The 24,210-nt window shown below is 38.9% G+C and overlaps 4 protein-coding genes across 4 annotated transcripts; 3 read left to right on the top strand and 1 right to left on the bottom strand.

Moving 5' to 3' along the window:
• LOC129419469 (extracellular calcium-sensing receptor-like) lies at nucleotides 1-3,764 on the top strand. Its single transcript, XM_073853938.1, has 6 exons — nucleotides 1-230; nucleotides 411-705; nucleotides 1,319-2,104; nucleotides 2,314-2,535; nucleotides 2,609-2,732; nucleotides 2,851-3,764. The coding sequence occupies exons 1-6, from the start codon at nucleotides 1-3 to the stop codon at nucleotides 3,762-3,764; spliced, it is 2,571 nt and encodes an 856-aa protein (XP_073710039.1).
• Nucleotides 3,765-4,787: 1,023 nt separating this feature from the next.
• olfcu1 (olfactory receptor C family, u1) lies at nucleotides 4,788-11,500 on the bottom strand. The gene is made up of 6 exons (XM_073853470.1): nucleotides 9,902-11,500; nucleotides 9,395-9,730; nucleotides 7,336-8,134; nucleotides 6,391-6,618; nucleotides 6,179-6,302; nucleotides 4,788-6,088 (listed from the first exon to the last, which is right to left on the bottom strand). Exons 1-6 carry the CDS (start codon nucleotides 10,138-10,140, stop codon nucleotides 5,184-5,186), a joined length of 2,631 nt encoding a protein of 876 aa, XP_073709571.1. The 5' UTR covers nucleotides 10,141-11,500; the 3' UTR covers nucleotides 4,788-5,183.
• A 90-nt stretch (nucleotides 11,501-11,590) lies between these two features.
• LOC129419471 (extracellular calcium-sensing receptor) lies at nucleotides 11,591-16,409 on the top strand. The gene is made up of 6 exons (XM_055174612.2): nucleotides 11,591-13,209; nucleotides 13,554-13,845; nucleotides 13,950-14,762; nucleotides 14,913-15,140; nucleotides 15,245-15,368; nucleotides 15,454-16,409. Exons 1-6 carry the CDS (start codon nucleotides 12,989-12,991, stop codon nucleotides 16,356-16,358), a joined length of 2,583 nt encoding a protein of 860 aa, XP_055030587.2. The 5' UTR covers nucleotides 11,591-12,988; the 3' UTR covers nucleotides 16,359-16,409.
• A 1,353-nt stretch (nucleotides 16,410-17,762) lies between these two features.
• LOC129419474 (extracellular calcium-sensing receptor) lies at nucleotides 17,763-21,215 on the top strand. Its single transcript, XM_055174614.2, has 6 exons — nucleotides 17,763-17,983; nucleotides 18,278-18,569; nucleotides 18,699-19,511; nucleotides 19,627-19,854; nucleotides 19,936-20,059; nucleotides 20,135-21,215. Exons 1-6 carry the CDS (start codon nucleotides 17,763-17,765, stop codon nucleotides 21,037-21,039), a joined length of 2,583 nt encoding a protein of 860 aa, XP_055030589.2. The 3' UTR covers nucleotides 21,040-21,215.
• The last annotated feature ends 2,995 nt before the right edge of the window (nucleotides 21,216-24,210 follow it).

Here is a 24,210-nt window from a genome sequence, read left to right on the forward strand (position 1 = left end):
ATGCAAGTTAAATTTGTACTGACAGTGACAATACTGTACATTACCAGGCTTTGTCCTGCTCTGTGTGGAGTTCATCCAGTAACCTGCATTCTGCAAGGTGACCCACAGCCTCCTGGTCTCTTCAAGGATGGAGATTTTCTTATTGGAGGGGCTTTCTCCATTCATGACTATCTGAAGGCAGAAAATCACACATACACCAGACGACCACAGCCACTAGAGTGCAGTGGCAGGTTAGAGTTTGATATACAGGCTGAAATACAACAGGAGTTTGTTAAAATTATGCTTATGCTTATAATTGTTATTTTATTTGTTGTGTAAATAAGTTAATGAAAATCAAAACTATAACTTGTTCACTTAAGTTTTAATAACCAGTTTTTCTACTGCAGTATTTATTATGTTTGTTTTACCAGCATGGACACCAGAGAGATGCGCTTTAGTCGTGCCTTGCAGTTTGCCATTGAAGAGATCAACAACAGCTCTGATCTGTTACCAGGCATCACTTTAGGCTACCATATCTATGACTCTTGTGCCTCTGTGCCGATGGCAATAAAAATAGCGTTTCAGCTTGTCAATGGATTTGATCTCAAATATAATGACTCTGATTCCTGTGCAAAATCTGCTGCTGTAACTGCTGTAGTCGCAGAATCTGGTTCAACGCCGTCTATCAGCATGTCAAGAGTTTTTGGTCGATTTGGATATCCACAGGTGCTTGCTCAACATAATATGAGTTTGTATGAATGACCTGGACCAAATAAGAAAACATAAGAGCCTTTAATAGATGGTAACTCCTTTAGTACTGTTTAAATATGAATTTTAGAATTACTGTTTTCATTGTTTTCCTTATTTTTGTAAGTTACTTTGGATAAAATGTCTGCTAAATGCATAATAATAAATGATAAAATCATCCAAAGTTAAAACCTCACAAAACTGCTTGATAAAATGCCATAAATAAACTTTTTGCTAACTCTATACTGTAAAAAATTATGTGAATGACATAATCATGACATGTGTTTTACATTATTTTATTTAATAAAAATAGGTTCTAACAGTACAAGTAGTCAAAATGTAAAAAAAGTTTACTTTTACAGTGAATTTGATAAACAAGTTAAGGCAGCAAAAACTGTACGTTAGTAGATATTTTGGATACTACAATATAAAGTGTTGATTTATTTTGCATATTTTTTTAATCACAGCATAATTGTAACATTTGAGCTACATGAAACATGGAAAAATAAAAAACAATGAGTAAGTGTATAATTTGTGTATAACGTGTAAATATAATTTTTGCATATAATTTGCTTTTTTTTGTTGTGTATAGGTGAGCCATTATGCAACCTGTGCGTGTCTCAGTGACAAGCGTCAGTATCCGACTTTCTTCAGGACCATCCCCAGTGACCACCATCAAGCGGCCGCATTGGCACGAATGGTCAAGCTTTTCAGATGGACGTGGATCGGAGCGGTGCGCAGTGATTCAGACTACGGGAACAACGGCATGGCATCGTTCCTGAAAGCTGCGGAGGAGGAGGGAATCTGTGTGGAGTATTCAGAGGCCTACTACAGGACTCAACCACACAGTAAACTCAAGAGGGTCGCAGATGTCATTCGCAGGTCAACGGCTCGTGTAATAGTTGCCTTCATGGCTTCAGGTGACATGAGGTTCCTCTTAGAGGAGCTTAGCCATGACCCCCCACCACCTCTGCAGTGGATTGGTAGTGAGACTTGGATTGTAGACTCAGGAATGCTGCACCTCAATTTGTGTATTGGTGCTGTGGGCTTTGGTATCCCGCGCTCTGTTATCCCTGGCTTTCGTAACTTTCTGCTTGATCTTTCTACAGATGAGGTGCTGAAATCTCCCCTACTGACAGAATTTTGGGAGAGCTCATTTAGTTGTAATTTAAGACAAAAGACAGGTTCTTCATCTGGTTTACCAGCATGTGATGGCACTCAGGATCTGCACACATTACAGAATCCATATACAGATACATCCCAGTTGAGAATCACTAACATGGTGTATAAAGCCACATATGCTATAGCTCATGCCATCCATGCCATTGTCTGTAACAACGTGCAATGTGACAAAAACATCAAAATTGAACGCTTGCAGGTAAGCTTCCTTATCATATTAATTAAAGTTTTAATTTCACAAAGGATTAATTAATTAAAACTTGTATTCTGCTTCTGTGTGTGAACGGTAAAATCTTGTGCAGACGCACAGGCATCAATTGGGATTTCAGCACAGATTATTTAGCAGAAAATAACACTAACCAGCAATTGTGTAAAACTATAACAACATTTCTTATGTTAATCATGCAGATTACAGATCAGCTCAAGCGAGTGAACTTCACTAAAAATAATTATCCTGTTTCATTTGATATCAATGGGGATCCAGTAGCCACTTATGAACTTGTGAACTGGCAGCTTCAGGATGATGCTTCAATTGACTTTGTCACAGTGGGTCACTATGATGCATCCCAGCCGAAAGGACAAGAGTTCAGTTTGAGCAGAGCTATCATTTGGAACGATGGCAGTGAAAAGGTATACAAATGTTTTGGTTTATTTGTCTAATTGTGATTATCTGTAAATGCTTTGTGTCACCTGTCACCTCCAGGTGCCTGTGTCTGTGTGCAGTGAGAGTTGTCCTCCAGGCACTAGAAAGGCTGTACAGAAAGGAAGACCTGTCTGCTGTTATGACTGTATTACATGTGCAGATGGAGAGATCAGTAATGAGACAGGTAATGTGTTCTGATGAGGAAAGCACAAAACTGTATGTACTGTATTAGATATTTTATCTCTGTATTGCTATGGTTCATGAATGCTGTAGATGTTTAACAACAAGTATTTTTCTTACAGATTCTTTAGATTGCCACACCTGTCAACCTGAGTTCTGGCCCAATAAAGAAAAGAATAAATGTCTTCCTAAACCAGTGGAGTTTCTGTCATGGGATGAGATTCTTGGAATTATCCTGGCTGTTTTCTCTGTTACTGGCTCTTTATTAGCTTTAAGCATGGCTTTAGTGTTTTATAAAAACAGAGCCTCTGCCATAGTAAAGGCCAACAATTCAGAGTTGAGCTTCCTGTTGCTCTTCTCATTGACTTTGTGTTTTCTCTGTTCACTTACTTTCATTGGTCGCCCCACTGAGTGGTCCTGTATGTTGCGTCACACAGCATTTGGGATCACTTTTGTCCTCTGTATCTCCTGTGTTCTGGGGAAAACAATAGTGGTGTTAATGGCATTCAGGGCTACACTTCCAGGAAGTAATATCATGAAATGGTTTGGGCCTCCTCAACAAAGACTCAGCGTTCTTGGTTTTACTCTTGTACAGGTTCTTATCTGTGTGGTTTGGTTAACAACATCTCCACCTTTCCCTTTCAACAATATGCAATACTATAAAGAAAAAGTCATTTTAGAATGTAATTTAGGTTCTGCTGTTGGTTTCTGGGCTGTGTTGGGTTATATTGGCCTCCTGGCTTTTCTTTGCTTTGTTTTAGCTTTTCTGGCACGAAAGCTGCCTGATAACTTCAATGAAGCTAAATTCATCACATTCAGTATGCTCATATTCTGTGCTGTATGGATCACATTTGTACCAGCATATGTCAGTTCACCTGGAAAATTTACTGTAGCTGTTGAGATATTTGCTATTTTGGCTTCGAGTTTTGGTTTGATTTTTTGTATTTTTGCTCCTAAGTGTTTTATTATTGTGTTTAGACCGGATCAGAATACTAAAAAACACTTAATGGGTAAAGTATCATCAAAAGCCCTGTGAGATACATACAGCACATTCTCTGAAATAAAGCTACAAAAGCTGTACTTGGGGGCGGTACCCTTTTACCCATTTAGTTACAGATATGTACCTTTGACATACTAATATGGTACAAAGGTATACTTTTTATACCCAAATGACTTTATTTCTGATGGTGCATAATATTGGACATTACATATTTACAGTGCATAAATGATAAACACTAAGGATTAAACCATTTTAAAAACTTGTTTTAATAGTCTGATTTAAAGGGGACATATCAAGAAAATCTGACTTTGTCCATATTTAAGTGCTATAATTGGGTCTCCAGTGCTTCTATCAACCTTGAAAATGTGAAAAAGATGAACCCAGTAACTTAGTTTTGGTAAACCATTCTCTGCAAGCATGTAAAAAATAGGTCAATAAAATCTGGCTCCTAGTGTTATATCAGAAAAGGATAATACTGCCCCTTAATCTGCACTATCAAACCACGGCACTGCCATTTAGTGTAGAGATCAGCTCCTTTGCATTTAAAAGGCCACACCCAAAAACAACACATTTTTGCTCATACCTACAAAGTGGCAATTTTACATATTATAATAAATTATCTATATGGTTTTTCAAGCTAAAACTTCACATACGTATATACGTTTTATATGACATCTTTAAAAAGTCTTGTGAAATGTCCCCATTAATGTTCACATTCATTATATTGAAAATATGTTTGAAAAAGAAGAGTAAACCAATGAATGAATGTACATGCATTTACTCACAAAAATATTTTTTTATATATTTATGGTAAGAAATGTACAAAATATCTTCACGGAACATGATCTTTACATAATTTTGGCATAAAATTTTTTTTTACCCATACAATGTATTGTTGGCTATTGCATATCGACTTAAGGTTTTGTGTCTGGTATGCTCTTTCTACCCATTTCATTTGCTAATTCGTTATGGTCATGGTTACTCATTTAGTTTGTTTATGTTGTGTTTATGCAGATCCTTCATCTTTAAAAATAAAAGTCAAAACAACTTTTTAAATGGCTTTATTTGTCAACATGGTCATCAGGTATTATTTATGAATAAAAATGCAAATTTACAGAATCCTTTTACTATGAATGAATGAATAAAAGCCTTTTTTGTGATTGCATAGCTCTACTTACAACAAAATTAAGAGCAATGCTTCTATTGATGTTAAGACAAACTTGTAACAATAAGGAAATAAACTTTACAGTTTGAAAAATATAACATGCTCCTGTAACTCAGTGGTAAAACATTGCATTAGCAGTGCAAAAGGTTGTAGGTTTGATCCCAGAGAAAAAACATAAAAAAATCTGCCAAATGCATAAATGCAATAGATACAATCATCAATAAATACAGAATATATGAATATGACAAATTGTGTGTAACTAAACATGAGTTACGCATGTCAATAAAATGTCACTTTGACATTTTTCCAGTCATTCCCTTCTTAGTGTTTAAATCAGGCCTTAGCAAAATGACGTAACATTTAGGTACAAAAATACAAAACAGAAGTCCGAAAGTGGAAGCGAGAATGGCAAAAATCTCAACAGCCACTGTGTATTTCCCCGGTGAGCTGTTATATGCTGGTATAAAGGAGATCCACACGGCAAAAAAAATGAGCATACTAAATGTGATGAGCTTAGCTTCATTAAATGTATCTGGGAGTTTCCGTCCAAGAAAAGCAAGTGCAAAGCACATGCAAGACAGCAATCCGATATAACCCAGCACCAGGTAAAATCCTAAAGGCCACACGTCTTTACACTCTAAAACAATCTTACCTCCCTGGTAAGATGTGTTTTTATAAGGGTAAGGAGGCGCTAGTGCCAGCCAGCACGCACACAAGATAACCTGACCTGTTGTGCAACAGCAGATAAAAGCCCTCTGCTGTCCAGGACCAAATAACTTTAAAGAACTAGACCCAGGCATTGTTGAACGAAAGGCCAACAGCACCACAATGGTCTTCACAAGTATGCACGATATGCAGAGAACAAAGCTGATCCCGAACGCAGCTTGTCGGGCACGGCATGTCCACGGTGAAGGCCGGCCCACAAACACCAGCGAGCAAAGAAAGCAGAGTTTGAGGGACAGCAGAAGTAGAAAGCTCATCTCAGAGTTGTTGGCTTTAACTATGGGCGTGCTTCGAAAAAGGAAGAAGATCACTGTGATAACAGCTGCCGTGGCAACCCCAAAGAGAGACAGAGAAATGAGAATGATGCCCATAATTTCATGGTAGGAGAGGAACTCCTCTATGCCAGCAACACAGGCGACTCTTTCTTTGTTTGGCCAGTAGTACTGAGGACACTTCATACACTCAGTAGCACCTGGTAGACATTTAAAAGATTAACCAGATTTCCCAACCCGAACATACAGTATATGGACAACATAAATAATTGACGTATCATCTTTTTTACCTGAGATGTTGCTGAATTCTCCTTCAGCACAAGGCAAACAGTCAAAGCAGCAGATAGGCTGCCCCAGTCGACTGGCCTGTCGTGTGCCAGGAGGGCAAGGAGGGGAGCACAGAGAAACAGGTACCTGTATTCAATATACAATAAAATTAGTCATCTAGTAAAAACTAAAAGATAAAAATCTATAACTGTTTGCCATGGTGATGCAAGCTCACCTCAACATGTCCTCCTGCCCACCGAATTGACCTCTCATTTATCTTAAGCTGCTCAACTTGTGGGGCAGAGCCATCAAATTTACCCACAATCTGAAAGTGAATGGCACCTCTGCCATTCGTTTGCCAGTTTATGATGTCATAAAGGGGCACAGGCTCTCCGTTTTTGTCAAAATATACTTTCTCATCAAACTGGTTGATAAAATTGACTTTTTTCAGGTACTGAAGAAGCTGTTGGTTAAAACAGAAATATATTCAATATAAATGCAATTAATAAATAAATGTATAAAAATAATAATAATAAAATAATAAATAAATAAAAATAAATGTGACCCTGAACTACAAAACTATTTTCATAAAGGTCATTTTTTTAAATAAACTTTCATATCAAAGGTGATGTATGGTTTGTTACAATAGGACAATATTTGGCAGAGATACAACTATTTGGAAATCTGAAAGGGTGCAAAAAATAAAAATATTGAGAAAAGTTGTCCAAATGAAGTCCTTAACAACACATATTATTAATGATAATTACATTTTTGATATATGTATGGTAGGAAATGTACAAAATATCTGCATAAAGCATGTTCTTTACTTAATATCTAAGTAATTTTTGGCATAAAAAATCAATAATTTTGACCAGTGGTATTCAACCTGGGGGCCGTGCGATGGTGCCAGGGGGGCCCCAGTTTTATGACATTTTATGAAATACATTAATTTATCATGAATTCATGAATTTTTAGAACCGTTTTTTTGTCACAAATTTTCTTTGGGGGGCCGCGAAGGAATGCACCATACACAAGGGGGGCGCACACTGAAAAAGTTTGGGAACCACTGACCCATACAAAGTATTGTTGGTTATTGGTACAAATATACCCATGCGACCAGGCCCAGGGTCACATATGTAACATACATTTGACTGTATTGATAGACAGACAGACTTAATACCTGCCATGGAGAAAACTGTGATGCAGTGTTACAGACTCTGTCTTTGGAGTGACATTGTAAGAGCTGATGTAGAGCATGACCAATGGCATACACTGCTTTATAGACATTGTAGGAAATCCTCACCGGTATAAAATCAGTGTAGCTAGTCTCAGTGTCCATTAGATCCTCTGAGCCAGTACAGAGAGGTAAGTCAGACTCACTGTTGTTATCATAACCTAGCCTGCATCCAAACAGTTCCTCCCAAAACATGTTAATAAAAACCGATTCAGTTCTAGGTGAAGGTCTTACACTTAGGAGAAACTCAGCCAAGCCAGGAATAGTGGTACCCCTGAAGGCAAATCCCAGTGTTCCAGTAAGGACAGGTTGAAGTTCAGGAACAGTGAGAAGTTTTGCCGTCACCCAAGCTTCACTGGCTACCCACTGCCACCTTGTCAGATTCCTATGAGCAACCTCGGTTAGGAGCTTCAGCAGCTGTCCTTCAGTGGCAAATGCTATTATCACACGAGCAGTCGAACCCTCTAGGCTATTGACAATAGAGTGGATTTGTGCCTGGGAAGCTGATTTGGGTATAGTGTGGTGAAAGGCTATACAGCCTCCAAGTTGATTAAGCTGATCGGTGAAGGCCTGGATGCCATAGTTACTGTAGTCATCATCTGTGCCCACCGTACCCACCCAGCGCCAGCCAAAGTGGGAAACCATCTGAACCAGGCCTTGCACTTGAAATACATCGCTGGGTACAGTGCGAAGAAAAGATGGGTACTCTGTCTTATCCGTAAGGCAGGTGCAAGTCGCAAAGTAGCTTATCTTGAAGACCAGAACATGAAGAAGGAGAAAAAGTTAAAAGAGATATAAAGTCAAAGCTTAGGCATTTTCAGGGGAAATACATTCGGAAATCATATTTAGGACACTGAAATAATTGATAGTTCATGTCTAATAGTACATAGCTAATAAATTATAGTAAAGAGAATCATGACAATAAACAGTACATATACAAATATGCCTAAGATGTGTTTTGTTGCATTAACTGGGTTGTGTTTTATTTGTCCATTAAGATGTTAGGCTTGTTTCCCATTATCTGTACAACCACACAAGAAAATAGGGTGAGACTTATTTTCGACATTAATGAAAATCAGAGCATCATATTTGAACATCATATCAACATCATATTTTGAACATTTCATTGCACTAACATTGCATCCCAGTGAAATGTGTTTTGAGGTTCATAACAGATCTAACAAATGACATTTCATATTAGATTAGATTTTTTTATAAAATATGACAACATATAATAGTTTAGGTTTATTTCATTTAAATTATTTGAACTTAGAGGACACAAAACAAAGAAAGAAAGAAAGAAAATAAAGAAATAAATAAATACAAGTTTTTTTAATGAAGGGGCATTTAATCCGTGTGTCTTAAATTTTTACAAACATCAGCAGATATACAGTACTGTGCAAAAGTCTATGGCCACCATGCTAGAATTAGATTAGTTGTTTTTACAATGTTATAGTGATCATATATAATTGTTTCTCGATCTCTTTAAAAGATACATCCAGAAAACACAGGAAATGTGTATATAGTATTTAAAACTGTATAAAAATGTAAGCTGATGTGTCAAGTTTTTAGGGTAAACTCCACTAGAAGCTGCAGGATCTCTTAAACCTAAATAAAATTAAATCCTAATTTCAAATTTTAAAGAAATTAGTCTTTTTACTTCATTCTGCTCAAAACCGCTCAAGATGTGTTTAGTGCCAAGAGATGTCACACTAAACACAGACGATGCCTAAAGAAGACATTTAGTCCTGAAAAATGTTAAATTTTTACAATTTGTATATATTTCCTGTATTTTCAGTTTGTATCCTAATAAAATAGATTGAAAAATAAATATGGATGGACATTAAATTTTCTAAAACAACAAGTCTGGTGGTGTTGGCCAAATCTTTTGCACAGTACTGTGACTGATTTTTTTCTTTATATTCATGGGTTGTCTAATTGACAACAACAAAAAAATCAAAAACAGTACATAGTGAAGTGCAAAAGCTGAAATATAAGTAATCACATGCTATTATTGTCCCCTTTCTCGCTTATCAGTGGAATTCCGAATGGACCCAAAGTATGAGCCACAGCTCGTGTAGGTGAAGATGATGCCAGACCGATGACAGCTGATACCGGGGCAGTGGAGAGACATTTAGCACCGACACTGTGAGCAGACTGTGTTTGACTAGAGGTGCCGTTCACCAGGGCCAGTGTACTGTGCAGGCTGGTGTGGATATAATCACAGCTATCCAAGATCCGATAACCTAGCGTCACTCCTGGTAACAAAGCAGAGTTTCTGTTGATTTCTTCAATGGCGAACACCATTGTTTGAGCCCACCGGAAGGCACGAAAATCAAACCTTTCGAGTAGATAAGAAAAGAGGAGAGATTAAAAGGAGAAAGTTAGTAGTAGCAGCGATACAGATGGGACCTAGACACAAAACAAAAACAACTAATTTGCTCATTAAACTGAAACATTATATTGAATTTCATTGTTATTCTCTATTTATTTGCACTGCAGATTCACACACCCGCTGCACTCTTCATGCTGCGGCAGCTCAGTGTAAGTGGACTTAGTTTCTGAAGCTATGTTGTGCATTGGAAACAGCCCTCCTATTATAATATCACCATCCCGTTCCAGCACCGGAGAGTTAAAATCACCCAATCTCCGGCAATCGTTGTCTAATAAGGTGCAGGCAACTACTGACAAGTAAGGTAGGAGCAAAAGACCAAGTGGTACCAGTTCATTCACTGGCATCTTATTGGCCATTGCTAAATCTTTTAATTCCAACCATGGACCCAGCCATTGAGGAGGACTTCATTCAGACTGCATCAAAGTCTTGAATTCCCAGATATATAAATAACATCACAAACATGTCATATAAAACTAACCAATGACATACATGGTGGGTGGAGTACGCAAACAGTCACATTATAGTGTCTAAACATATGACATAATAATAAACATATGACAAGTAATATTTAGCTGATACTTTTCATTTACAGATTTTAAATTGTCACATTTCTGGGCAATCATTTCTAAAACTAGTACACTTTAAACAAACAGTGTACAGATGGAAAATAGGGCCACATCCTAAAAACACACATTTAAAAGATTTTTCAAAATTCTTTTTTATGTCTATAATAACAAAGTAATCCATAATCTACAGTAGGATTGGGTCTAAAATGTTGTTTGACTGCTGTTGGCCCAGTGACTTGACTTTCTACTGGGATATATTGGCTTTCTGGTAGTGATCTTTTTATTAGCCTTTTAGATCATTATGATGAAGTACATTTTTAATATCGGTACTGTGTAGATATGTTTCCAACATATGTCAGACAAACCAAGGACTGCATTCAATGCATTCAATTTTATGCTCATATGTCCAGAAAGAAACACTTTAAAAGTGTACTGAAGTGTATATTTTTGCTACTGTAATACAATTTATCTCTAAATGAAGACTTTGGTTCCAAAACGCTATAAACGCCATTTTTAAGAGTTACTGCAAAAATCAGTATTATATCAGGTCAGTATTTAAAAGTAAATTCTTAATTTTATGTAAAATCCAATATCGCTGTGTTATTCTGTCATCTTTTCTCCCTTTTTTCCCAAAATGCAATAACGCCACTCCTCCTTTTCTACAGAATGCAATAAATCCGCTCCACAAATTACAGTGCACCATTCCACACATTGTAAACAAACAATGGCGGGCGCCGCATTGAGTACACAGAGTCCTTGTTTTTCTCATCAACTTTGTACTTTGTGATCAACAAACAAACAAAAACGAAATAATACTTTAATAGCATTAATAAACCTGTGAAAGAAACGTAAGCCATCAACATTTAATAATTTACGAGAGAGGCACTCGGGAGCATCTAGCTTCTTTCGTGCTAACACATTGACCCCAGGGGATCTTATGAAAAACTTTCCATAATTTTACTCAAAGTCAATGAGAATCACAGCTGATAGCTGTGAAAAATGTTAAGCGACGACATCAAGTATAAACGCGCAGCAATGACAGTATGACAAAGTAAGTGTTTTGATTAATGCCATGCCATTAATGTTTATTTTATTAATCAGTGTGTACAACTGTTCAACTAAATTAATATAAAATGGCAAAAATGAATGCACATTTATACATTGATTAAATAGATTTATAGAATTTTGAAAAAAAAAATTGCATTTTGTGGAAAAAATAATTCGTTTTTATAATAAATCTTTGAAAATCAAGTTATGGATTTGAATCTTTTATGTTTTTATAACCTAAAGATGCTATGTGAAAGTTTGTAACAGAAAATAGTGGTTTTCATCTTATCACTTTCTTGGTATAGAAAACACGTTTTTACCGAAGTTTGTCAAAATGGATTTATTGCATTTTGGAACCAAACTCTTCAAATGTTCTGCTTGTTGAAACAATATTTTTTACAATATAATTGGTAATGCATTATCTATAAATTACATTGGATTATTTTTGACAAAGTATAAAACAAACTGGGGCGATTTCCCGAACACGGCTTATCCTACTCCCAGACTAAAGTGCATGTTTGCCTTAATTAAAAATAACTTCCAATGACATATCTTGTTAGTAAATATATCACTGCCATTGTTTTGTCTCACACCAGTAAATGTATGTTTGTAAAAACAACTTGCATGTCCTAACTAAAGCCTAGTCCGGGATTAATCTAAACCCTGTCCAGGAAACTGCCCCATTATGTTATATCATTCTTTACTACATAGCAGGTGAACCAGTTTGGTTTGCAACACTTCATTGTTTGCTTGAAGAAAGAACAGAATTTACTTAAAAACTTTTAAATGATTACTTAAGATTCAAGACAATTTTTTTTCCTGTGATGTGTGTTGTAGTCTGAATGTCTGTGTACTGTATGCTTGTGTGCCTGTATCTGTGTGTAAGGCATGTACAGTATAGGTCTCTATGGTTAGTGTTTGATGGAGTGACAGACAGACAGCCTGTTATGAGGTGACTGCCATCTATTGGACAACTTAAGGTGCATACCCTATAGTAGACATTACCAGTTTAAATTATTTAAACTGTAAAAAAGACACTTTAAATTGTAAAAGACACTTTTAAATATGACCTAAAACACCCTTTAATCACACAAACTCATAAACCATGAGGATCTGTGTAAAGTAATTGGGTGATTAATTAATAAATAAATGTAAAAATAATCATTTAGCTTGTAAAAAAATTTAAAATAATGAGCTGGTGTCCTTACTAATGTCATTAACACTAAGATCAGATCATCCAGAAAATACAGAATTGCAGGAAATGTGATAAGTGTGATAAACATGGATTAAAAAATAGCAAAAATAAATAAATAAGATATATAAATAAAGATGTCAGTCATTTGGGGATTACTTAATCTTACTTAAAACACAAGAATCACTACCTGTTTAACATAAATGTATTAATGTAATAACTTACTCATACAATAAAGAAGTACTACAGAGTTCTATCTCAAGTGCCATCTCAAGAAAATATGAATAAAGAGACTGTGACGCCTTACTTGATAAGCCCATGTGGCACCGCCTGCTGTATAAATAAGTACCACACACAATCTTTGTCATACATTAATACTCCAGTAAATAAGAAAGAAAGATGTGGATCAATCTACATATATGTATATATCTGACCTTTAACTTTATCTCTGCTGCTTCGGTCACCAGCACAGGCATCTGTAAACTTCAGGGACGCTTCAAGTTGAATGGGATGTATCAGGATGGAGACCTTATCATCGGAGGCCTGTTTGCATTTCATCTCATCACAGTGTTCCCAGAACTGAGCTTCATAAAAGAACCGGAACAACCGCATTGCCAGCGGTGAGCCTGGGCTAAACTGAACAAATAATCCCAAATCAGACAAGACTGCAAATAAGAGGACATCAGAAATGAGGAAATAAGAGGATACATATCACAAATCACTAATTTAATGTTGTTTTTGATTTGTATTTGTCTGTCCATATTCATTTAGAGCTGAATTATTGCCTAATGAATTGTTGAAATGTACTAAAAAAACTACTCTGATATTGTGACTTAACTTTTATTTTTTAAGGATTAAAAGTTCCTCATATTATGGGGCTGCACTAATTGTTAAGTTATTTCATGTTTTATGAGACTCTATAGAGACTGAGACTGAATATCAACATTTGTGATTCTTTTTCTAGATTCTATGTTTCAAGCTTCCAGCAGGCACAGGCTATGGCTTTTGCCATAAATGAGATCAATGAGAAACCTAACCTGTTGCCTAACATTACCCTTGGTTATCATCTGTATGACAACTGTGTGAAGCTAGGCGTGGCATTCAGGGCTGCCACATCCTTGCTTAGTGGTACAGAGGAGACCCTCCACAATTTCAACTGCACCGGTCCACCACCAGTGATTGGAATTGTAGGTGATCCGGGATCCACTCATTGTATTGCAATCTCCAGTGTGCTGGGGCTGTTTCGAATACCTATGGTAGGATGACATAAATAAAATGTGTTATAAGTGTTTTTTACTTTTATACAGCCATGTACAAGAATAACTTGTGACTATGACACTTTTTATTGTCTTTTTATTAGGTTAGCTATTATGCCACCTGCTCCTGTTTGAGTGACAGGAAGAAATATCCCTCTTTCTTCAGAACTATTCCCAGTGATGCCTTCCAGGTTCGAGCTATGATTCAGATCTTGAGACATTTTGGATGGACCTGGGTTGGGGTTATATATAGTGATGATGATTACGGCATCTACGCCGCTCAGTCCTTTCAAAAAGAAATTCAGCTGTTTGGAGGTTGTGTTGCTTTTACAGAAATCCTGCCTCTTGATAACAACCACAGAGATATTCAGCGCATAGTAAAAGTGATTCAAACCTCTACAGCTAAAATTGTGGTGGTTATTTCCACTGAAGCCTATCTGTTACCTTTAATGGATGAGGTGGCGTTGCAAAATGTGACAGGGAAGCAGTGGATTGCAAGTGAAGCTTGGGCTACCTCTCCTGTATTTCACACTCAGCGTCTTCTGCCCTTCCTGGGTGGTACATTGGGCATCGCCATTCGCCGTGGAGAAATTCAGGGATTTCAAGACTTTCTGCTACACGTTCATCCTGACAACAATCCAAAAAACAATATGGTAAAGATTTTCTGGGAGAACATGTTCGGGTGCAGGTTTGAGAAAGGAGACAGTGAGGGAGAAAACATCTGTACAGGGCAAGAAGATCTGAGCAGCAGAAACACAGCATACACTGATGTATCAGAACTGAGGGCTGCCTATAATGTGTACAAAGCAGTTTATGCCCTGGCATATGCACTTCATGACCTGATGCAATGTGAGGAGGGGAGAGGACCATTCAGTGATAACACCTGTGCTGACATAACAAACCTGCAGCCCTGGCAGGTAAGACTGTAGACAGAAGCACAGCTTATATGATGACACTACATATTAATTTGACATTAGAACTATATAATTAATTCAAAATGAAAAAAAAAATGCTAAATATTTATTTAAAACGTAACGACACACCTCTCCTGTTTGTAAACTGTGCAGGTGGTTCATTACCTACAGAAAGTAAACTTCACCACAGGATTTGGGGATCATGTGTCATTTGATAAGAATGGAGATGCTCTGGCCATCTATGATGTGATGAACTGGCAGCCGAGCACTGATGGGTCAATCATTGTCCGTACTGTCGGTGTGGTGGATGAAGGGGCGGCAACAGGGAAAGAGCTCACACTGGATGAAGATGCATTATATTGGAATTTTGAGACGAGAAAAGTAATTATTTATACATTTTATACAAAACGACAGGTCGGAATTTATGTGTATAATGGTCTATAATATACAGACACGTTTCACTTTTTTAATCATGTATCTTTTAGCCCCCACGGTCTGTGTGTAGTGAGAGCTGCCCACCAGGCACCAGACGAGCCAGGAGGAAAGGCCTTCCTGTCTGCTGTTTTGACTGCCTGCCATGTGCAGATGGAGAGATTTCTAATACAACAGGTGAAGAGATTATTGACTTAAAAACAGGACTATTTTTAATAAAAAATGTTCTCCTAATTTTTTTTCCCCTTTCTGTCTCTTTCAGATGCAAATGAATGCACAGAGTGTCCAGATGAATTCTGGTCGAATTCAGATAAGAATCTGTGTATTCCTAAAGAAGTGGAGTATTTATCCTTTGAAGAGCCTCTGGGCATCTCCCTGACCACTGCATCATTGCTCGGCACCTGCTTATGTTCTGTGGTTGTTGTTATATTTGCTCATCACCGCAACACTCCAGTTGTTCGTGCCAATAATTCAGAGCTCAGCTTCCTGCTGCTGCTGTCACTCAAACTGTGTTTCCTGTGTGTGTTGCTGTTTATTGGCCGACCACAGTTGTGGACGTGTCAGTTAAGACATGCTGTGTTTGGCATTAGCTTTGTTTTATGCGTCTCCAGCATTCTGGTCAAAACTATGGTGGTAATAGCCGTCTTTAAGTCATCTCGACCAGAGGGTAAAGGTGCTATGAAATGGTTCGGAGCAGCCCATCAAAGAGGCACAGTGTTGACCTTAACTGCCCTTCAGGTGGTGATATGTGCGGTCTGGCTTACAACTGCTTCTCCAGCACCTCATAAAAACAGCCAATATATGGGGTCCAAAATAGTTTATGAATGTACTATAGGCTCAGTGGCTGGATTTTCAATACTATTTGGCTATATTGGCCTTTTGGCGACAGTAAGTTTTTTGCTGGCCTTTCTTGCAAGAAATCTTCCAGATAGTTTTAATGAAGCAAAGTTTATTACCTTTAGTATGTTGATCTTTTGTGCTGTATGGATTGCATTTGTTCCAGCTTATGTCAGCTCACCAGGGAAATATGCAGTGGCTGTGGAGATTTTTGCCATCTTGGCATCCAGTTTTGGATTGTTGGTGGCCATATTTGCACCAAAGTGCTACATCATCCTCTTACATCCAGAGAGAAACACTAAAAAAGCAATTATGGGAAGAGTTAACTAAACACTCAAGAGTAATGCTGACTTAATCCAATATACAAATCTAATAAAGCCTTCGTTTATGAACATGTTGTGTGTCCTCATTTGTAAAATTATTCTAAAAATGCAATACATTTTCTGTTAGATGTAAAATTATGGTTTGAGTAAGCCTATATTATTTCGAGTGTACAGTACTCATTTTGAGGGCTATGCAATGGTATGTATTTGTTTATGTGTATAAATCTACAGGTTGGGCTACACAGTATATTATGTCTATATGTGTATGTATGCTTGTGTGTATACGTGTATATGTATACTGTATTTATGTGTGTAAGGCTTGTGGCCTCTATGGTTAGTGTTTGATGGAGTGACAGATACACAGCCTGTAATGAGGTGACTGCCATCTTCTGGACAACTTAAGGTGCATACCCAACTACAGTACAAATGACATTCATTACCTGTTTAAAATATATCATCTGTGTGTAACAGACACTGTCAGGGCTTTAAACAAAATGCCTTCTGGTCACACTAACAAATATGTGTGCATTCATACAGAAAGTGTGTGCTTCTACTATTAATGAATATATAAAAACATTTAGGAAAAATCTACTTTAAATATTTTTTATGTGTATATTTTGTAACATAAATTGTTCTCCCATAACTACTGTCATTACTACCATGATCAGATTTTTATTCTAGAACATGTAATAAACAGATACAGTTTGAAGACTTAATAAATGTTTGAAGTATCGGTTTTCAGCATTGAAATGGTGATAAAAAGTGAGGGAATTGCAGTACTTAAAAAATTAACAATTTACATTTCATAAACAGTTTTATCAGAAGCACGTGCGTTGCCACAGTTAAATGCCTGGCCCAAAGATACTTTATGGTATGTGCTTGTTTATCGGTCTGACTAAACTGACCTTACAAGTTTATAACTTGTAAAAAATAAACAAATCAGTTTCCTAAAGACAAGGAGAGAGGGCGACCATCGATCAACGCTGTGCAGATTTAGCAGCCAAGCAAGAATGTAAGGATCCGTAGCTAATATTGTATACATTCATTTTATACAGATTAACATTAGCTCAGATTGGTTGAAATGCTTCAGCTATAATTTGAACTAAGGTAATTTATTTGAGTAGATTAATAAAAAAAAAATTACTCTAGAGGGACTCAAAAAGCCATGTAGATGTCCTTGAAACTGTCTATATTTAAGGACTCGTTTAACTTAAAAGTCTATTTCAAAGTAATGGCTCACCCATACAATATAAACAGTGCTATACAGTTATCTAAAAAAAGGTAATAAAGAAATGGACAGATCTACTGTGACGTCTTTTCTGAAATGCCCATGTGGCACCGCCTGCTGTATAAATTAATACCGCACACAATCTTTGTCATACATTAATAGTCCAGTGGATAAGAAAGAAAGATGTGGATCACTCTACATATATGTATATATCTGACCTTTAACTTCATCTCTGCAGCTTCGGTCACCAACACAGGCATCTGTAAACTTCAGGGACACTTCAAGTTGAATGGGATGTATCAGGACGGAGACCTTATCATTGGAGGCCTGTTTGCATTTCATCTCATCACAGTGTTCCCAGAACTGAGCTTCATTAAAGAACCGGAACAACCGCATTGCCAGCGGTGAGCCTGGGCTAAACTGAACAAATAATCCCAAATCAGACAAGACTGCAAATAAGGGACATCAGAAATGAGGAAATAAGAGGATACATATCGCAAATCACAAATTTAATGCTGTTATTGATTTGTATTTGACTGTCCACATTCATTTAGAGCTGAATTAATTTTCTTTGATATTGTGACTTAACTTGTATTATGTAAGAACTAAAACTTCATCATATTATGGGGCTGCATTAATGACAACAATGTTTCATGTATTATTAGACTGAATATCAACATTTGTGATGCTTTTTCTAGATTCTATATGGCAGCCTTCCAGCAGGCACAGGCTATGGTTTTTGCCATAAATGAGATCAATGAGAATCCTAACTTGTTGCCTAACATTACCCTTGGTTATCATCTGTATGACAACTGTATTAAGTTAGGAGTGGCATTTCGGGCTGCAACTTCCTTGCTTAGTGGTACAGAGGAGACCCTCTCCAATTTTAACTGCACCGGTCCACCACCAGTGATTGGAATTGTAGGTGACCCAAGTTCCACTCATTGTATTGCAATCTCCAGTGTGCTGGGGTTGTTTCGAATACCTATGGTAGGATGACAAGAATATAATGTCTTATATCTTTCTATTAAACAATTATTTAGCTTTACTTAATTTGCAGCCATGTAAAAGGGACATTTATAGAACTGACTCTTTTTTTAATATTGTCTCTTTTATTAGGTTAGCTACTATGCCAGTTGCTCCTGTCTGAGTGACAGAAAAAAACACCCCTCCTTCTTCAGAACTATTCCCAGTGATGCCTTCCAGGTGCGGGCTATGATTCAGATCTTGAGACATTTTGGATGGACTTGGGTTGGTCTTCTCTATAGTGATGATGATTACGGCATTAACGCTGCTCAGTCCTTCCACCAAAATGTGAAGCTGTTTGGAGGCTGTGTTGGCTTTTCTGAAATTCTGCCTCGTGATAACAACCCTAGAGATATTCAGCGCATATTAAAAGTCATTCAGACCTCCACGGCTAAAGTTGTGGTAGTTTTCTCCACAGTAGCTTATGTCGTGCCTTTGATGGATGAGGTGGCATTACAGAATGTGACAGGGAGGCAGTGGATTGCAAGTGAAGGTTGGGCCACCTCTCCTTTGTTTCACACACAGCGTCTCCTACCATTTCTGGGTGGCACACTGGGCATTGCCATCCGACGTGGAGAAATTCAGGGTTTTTATGAGTTTTTGTTACGCCTTCGTCCTGACAACAATCCAAGAAATAATGTTGTAAAAATGTTCTGGGAGAACATGTTTGGGTGCAGCTTTGAGCCTATAGGCAGCGAGAAAGAAAAACTGTGTACAGGGCAAGAGGATCTGAGCAGCACAAACACAGCATACACTGATGTATCAGGGTTGAGGGCTGCCTATAATGTGTACAAAGCGGTTTATGCCCTGGCATATGCACTTCATGATCTGACGCAGTGTGAGGAGGGGAGAGGACCATTCAGTGACAACACCTGTGCTAACATAACAAGCCTGCAGCCCTGGCAGGTAAGACTGTAAACAGAAGCACAACTTATTTGGCAGCTATAGATAATAATAAAGTATTGACACAAAATATTCATATAAAGCAAAGTCACAGATATCCTGCTTGTAAATTTTTCAGGTGGTCCATTACCTACAGAAGGTGAACTTCACCACAGGTTTTGGTGATCATGTGTCATTTGATAAGAATGGAGATGCTTTGGCCATCTATGATGTGATGAACTGGCAGCCGAGCGCTGATGGGTCAATCATTGTCCGCACAGTCGGTGTGGTGGATGAAGGGGCAGCAACAGGGAAGGTGCTCACACTGGATGAAGATGCATTATACTGGAACTTTGAGACAAGAAAAGTAATTAACATAAAATTTTCCTTTCAATGATATATAATAAAGCAACACATGCTTAACTTTTTTTAATCTTGTATCTTTTAGCCTCCACGGTCTGTGTGTAGTGAGAGCTGCCCACCAGGCACCAGACAAGCCAGGAGGAAAGGCCTACCTGTCTGCTGTTTTGACTGCCTGCCATGTGCAGATGGAGAGATTTCTAATACAACAGGTAAGGAGATTATTGACTAAAAAAAATTTATAATATTTTTTCTTCTAAATTTATTTTTCTTTCTGTCTCTTTCAGATGCAAATGAATGCATAGAGTGTCCAGATGAATTCTGGTCGAATTCAGATAAGAATCTGTGTATTCCTAAAGAAGTGGAGTATTTATCCTTTGAAGAGCCTCTGGGAATCTCCCTGACCACTGCTTCTCTGCTTGGCACCTGCTTATGTTCTGTGGTTGTTGTTATATTTGCTCATCACCGCAACACTCCGGTTGTTCGTGCCAATAATTCAGAGCTCAGTTTCTTACTGCTGCTGTCACTCAAACTGTGTTTCCTGTGTGTGCTGCTGTTTATTGGCCGACCACAGTTGTGGACGTGTCAGTTAAGACATGCTGTGTTTGGCATTAGCTTTGTTTTGTGCGTCTCCAGCATTCTGGTCAAGACTATGGTGGTAATAGCCGTGTTTAAGTCATCTCGACCAGAGGGCAATGCTGCTATGAAATGGTTCGGAGCAGCCCAACAAAGAATAACAGTCTTGACCTTAACTGCCCTTCAGGTGGTGATATGTGCGGTCTGGCTTACAACTGCTTCTCCAACACCTCATAAAAACAGCCTTTATATGAGCTCTAAAATAGTGTATGAATGTACTATAGGCTCAGTGGCAGGCTTTTCCATATTACTTGGCTATATTGGCCTTTTGGCAGCAGTGAGCTTTTTGCTGGCCTTTCTAGCAAGAAATCTTCCAGATAGTTTTAATGAAGCAAAGTTTATTACCTTTAGTATGTTGATCTTTTGTGCTGTGTGGATTGCGTTTGTTCCAGCTTATGTCAGCTCACCAGGGAAATATGCAGTGGCTGTGGAGATTTTTGCAATCTTGGCATCCAGTTTTGGATTACTGGTGGCCATATTTGCCCCAAAATGTTACATTATCATCTTACATCCAGAAAGAAACACTAAAAAAGCAATTATGGGTAGAACAAACTAAAAAAAATTACTTACTGTTTTCTTTATATATGTAAATTGTTAATTATTGTAAATTGTAATTGTAAATTATGAGGTGAACAATATTACTTATACAAATAATTTTGCATGACTAAAAAATACATGACATACTAACCATTACTAACCAGTAATGTTTTAATAGGAAGAAAGCTGAAGTCACTTGGCTGCATTAGGCTATAAAAGAAAATGAAATACAAACGACAGTCAGAAGACATTAGGAACTCTTATAAGAGATGGCCAATCCAGGCCGAATAAAATTAAATATAATTTTGCTTTAAAAGATACATTACTTTTCAATTAAAATCTAAACATATAATTTTTTTCACAATACCAACAGTTATTAAAGGTATTATTATTAAAAGTAAAGCTTTATAGTTTGTTCATGTGTGGGATTAATCACTTATTTTTCCCCAGAATTTAGCTTTATGTAATAAACCTTTCTGTATAGACATCTGAGGGTGGCTTATTTGTCAAATGATTGTACATAAAGTAAATCATGTTTCATGTAAACATGTAAATCAATGTCTTCTGTTAGAGGTAGGGTTTGACTAAGGGGTAGGGTTTGACTAAGTCTATGTATAGTATATACTTATTTAGAGGGATAAGTTTCTTGTTCATCGTTCATCGTGGATTACTGTACTGCTGTTTTGCCTTTATTAAACTACTTTATCTGCATTTAGATCCAGCTCTCAGGTTTATGTTTTGGACAGCCTCGTGACAGAATAACTGACCAACATTATGGATCTAGCAGATAATTTATGTCCAAGCCAGAGCTCTTTCACATCATGGCGGCCAAACAAGAGCCCTCTCACATCATGGCCGCCAAGCCAGAGCTCTCACATGTCACAGCCATCAAACAAGAGCCCTATCACATCATGGCCAGCAAGCCAGAGCCCTCTCACATCATGGCCACCAAGCCAGAGCCCTCTCACCTCATGGCCACCAAGCCAGAGCTCTCACACATCATGGCCACCAAGCCAGAGCTCTCTCACATCATGGCAGCCAAAGGAGCACTTTTACATCATGGCCGCCAAACCACAGCTCTCTCACATCATGGCCGCCAAGCCAGAGCTCTCACATGTCACAGCCGTCAAACAAGAGCCCTATCACATCATGGCCAGCAAGCCAGAGCCCTCTCACATCATGGCCACCAAGCCAGAGCTCTCACACATCATGGCCACCAAGCCAGAGCTCTCTCACATCATGGCAGCCAAAGGAGCACTTTTACATCATGGCCGCCAAACCACAGCTCTCTCACATCATGGCCGCCAAGCCAAAGCTCTTTCACGTCATGGCCGCCAAACAAGAGCCCTTTCACGTCACTGTCACCAAGCCAGAGCTCTCTAACGCAATGGCCGCCAAACAGGAGCCCTCTTACGTCACGACCACTAAACCAGAGCTCTCTCACATCAAGGCCGCCAAACAGGAGACCTCTTACGTCATGACCACCAAACAAGAACCCTCTCACATCAGGGCACCAAGTCCGAGCTCTCTCACGTCATGGCCGCCAAACAAGAGCCCTCTTACATCAGGGTGCCAAGCCAGAGCTCTCTCACATCATGGCTGCCAAACAAGAGCCCTTTCACATCATGGCCGCCACGCCAGAGCTCTCTCACATCATGGCCACCAAACAAGACCCCTCTCACATCAAGGCCGCCAAGCCAGAGCTCTCTCACATCATGCCCGCCAAACAAGAGCCCTCTCACGTCATGGCTGCCAAGCCAGAGCTCTCTCACGTCATGGCCGCCAAACAAGAGCCCTCTCAGATCAGGCCACCAAGCCAGAGCTCTCTCACATCATTGCCACGAAGCCAGAGCTCTCTCACATCATGGCCGCCAAACCATAGCTCTCTCACATCATGGCCTCCAAGCCAAAGCTCTTTCACGTCATGGCCGCCAAACAAGAGCTCTCTCACATCATGGCCACCAAGCCAGATCTCTTTCACGTCACGGTCACCAAACAAGAGCCCTTTCATGTCTCTGCCACCAAGCCAGAGCTCTCTCACATCTTGGCCGCCAAACAAGAGCCTTCTCACATCATGGCTGCCAAGCTAGAGCCCTCTCACATCATGGCGGCCAAACAAGGGCCCTCTCACATCATGGCCGCCAAGCCAGAGCTCTCTCACATCATGGCCACCAAGCCAGAGGTCTCTCACATCATGGCCGCCAAACAAGAGCCCTCTCACATCATGGCTGCCAAGCTAGAGCCCTCTCACATCATGGCTGCCAAGCCAGAGCTCTCTCACATGATCCCAAACGCACAGCCAGGGCAACTAAGGAGTGGCTCCATAAGAAGCATTTCAATGTCCTGGAGTTGCCTAGCCAGTCTCCAGACCTGAACTCCATATAAAATCTATGAAGGGAGCTGGAACTCCGTGTTGCCCATTGACAGGCCCAAAACCTGAAGGATCTGGATTTTGTATTGAATCAAATACTCTTTTTGTTTTTCAATAAAATGGAAATGTATTTTTAAAAATCATACAATATGATTTTCTGGATTTTATTTTAGATTCTTTCTCTCACAGTTGAGCTGTACCTACGATAAAAACTTACAAATTTCTCCATTCTTTGTAAGTGAAAAAACGTGAAAAATCATCAGTGTATCAAATACTTATTTGCCCCACTGTAGTTTCCCATGCTCCTTGGCCCGGCCAAGGTGGCCATTCCTAAGTTCCAGATTTCACCCTGGTTCCTGTAGCCCTACACTGGTCTCCAGCACCCTGGCTTGCCAGCACTGCCCTGGCTTCCTGGCTTCCTGCCCTCCCGACACCACCCTGGTTTCTATCAGCTTCGTCCTGATCCAAGCCCACACCAGTGTTCCACAACCCGGGTCCCCTATTGCTCCAAGGCCCAGGTCCACCACTGCACAATGGCCCTCTGATCCACGGCCCAGATCCTCCAGTGCTTCACGGCCCAGATCCTCCAAGGTCCAGGTCCTCCAGTGGTCCTCGGCCCAGGTTCACCACTGAACCATGGCCCTTTGCTCCACGGTCCAGGTCCTGACACTGCTCCACAACCAATGCCCACCACGGCTCCACGGCCAACCCATCCCACCCCTAGACTTATGATATTTTGGTGTTTTTGTTGGGCGTCAGGAGCCGCTTTTTGTGTTTTTGAAATTGATTTATTTATTTATTTACTTTAATTTTGTTGTT

Source organism: Misgurnus anguillicaudatus, chromosome 15, assembly GCF_027580225.2.
Source record: "Misgurnus anguillicaudatus chromosome 15, ASM2758022v2, whole genome shotgun sequence".
Classification (NCBI taxonomy): Eukaryota; Metazoa; Chordata; class Actinopteri; order Cypriniformes; family Cobitidae; genus Misgurnus; species Misgurnus anguillicaudatus.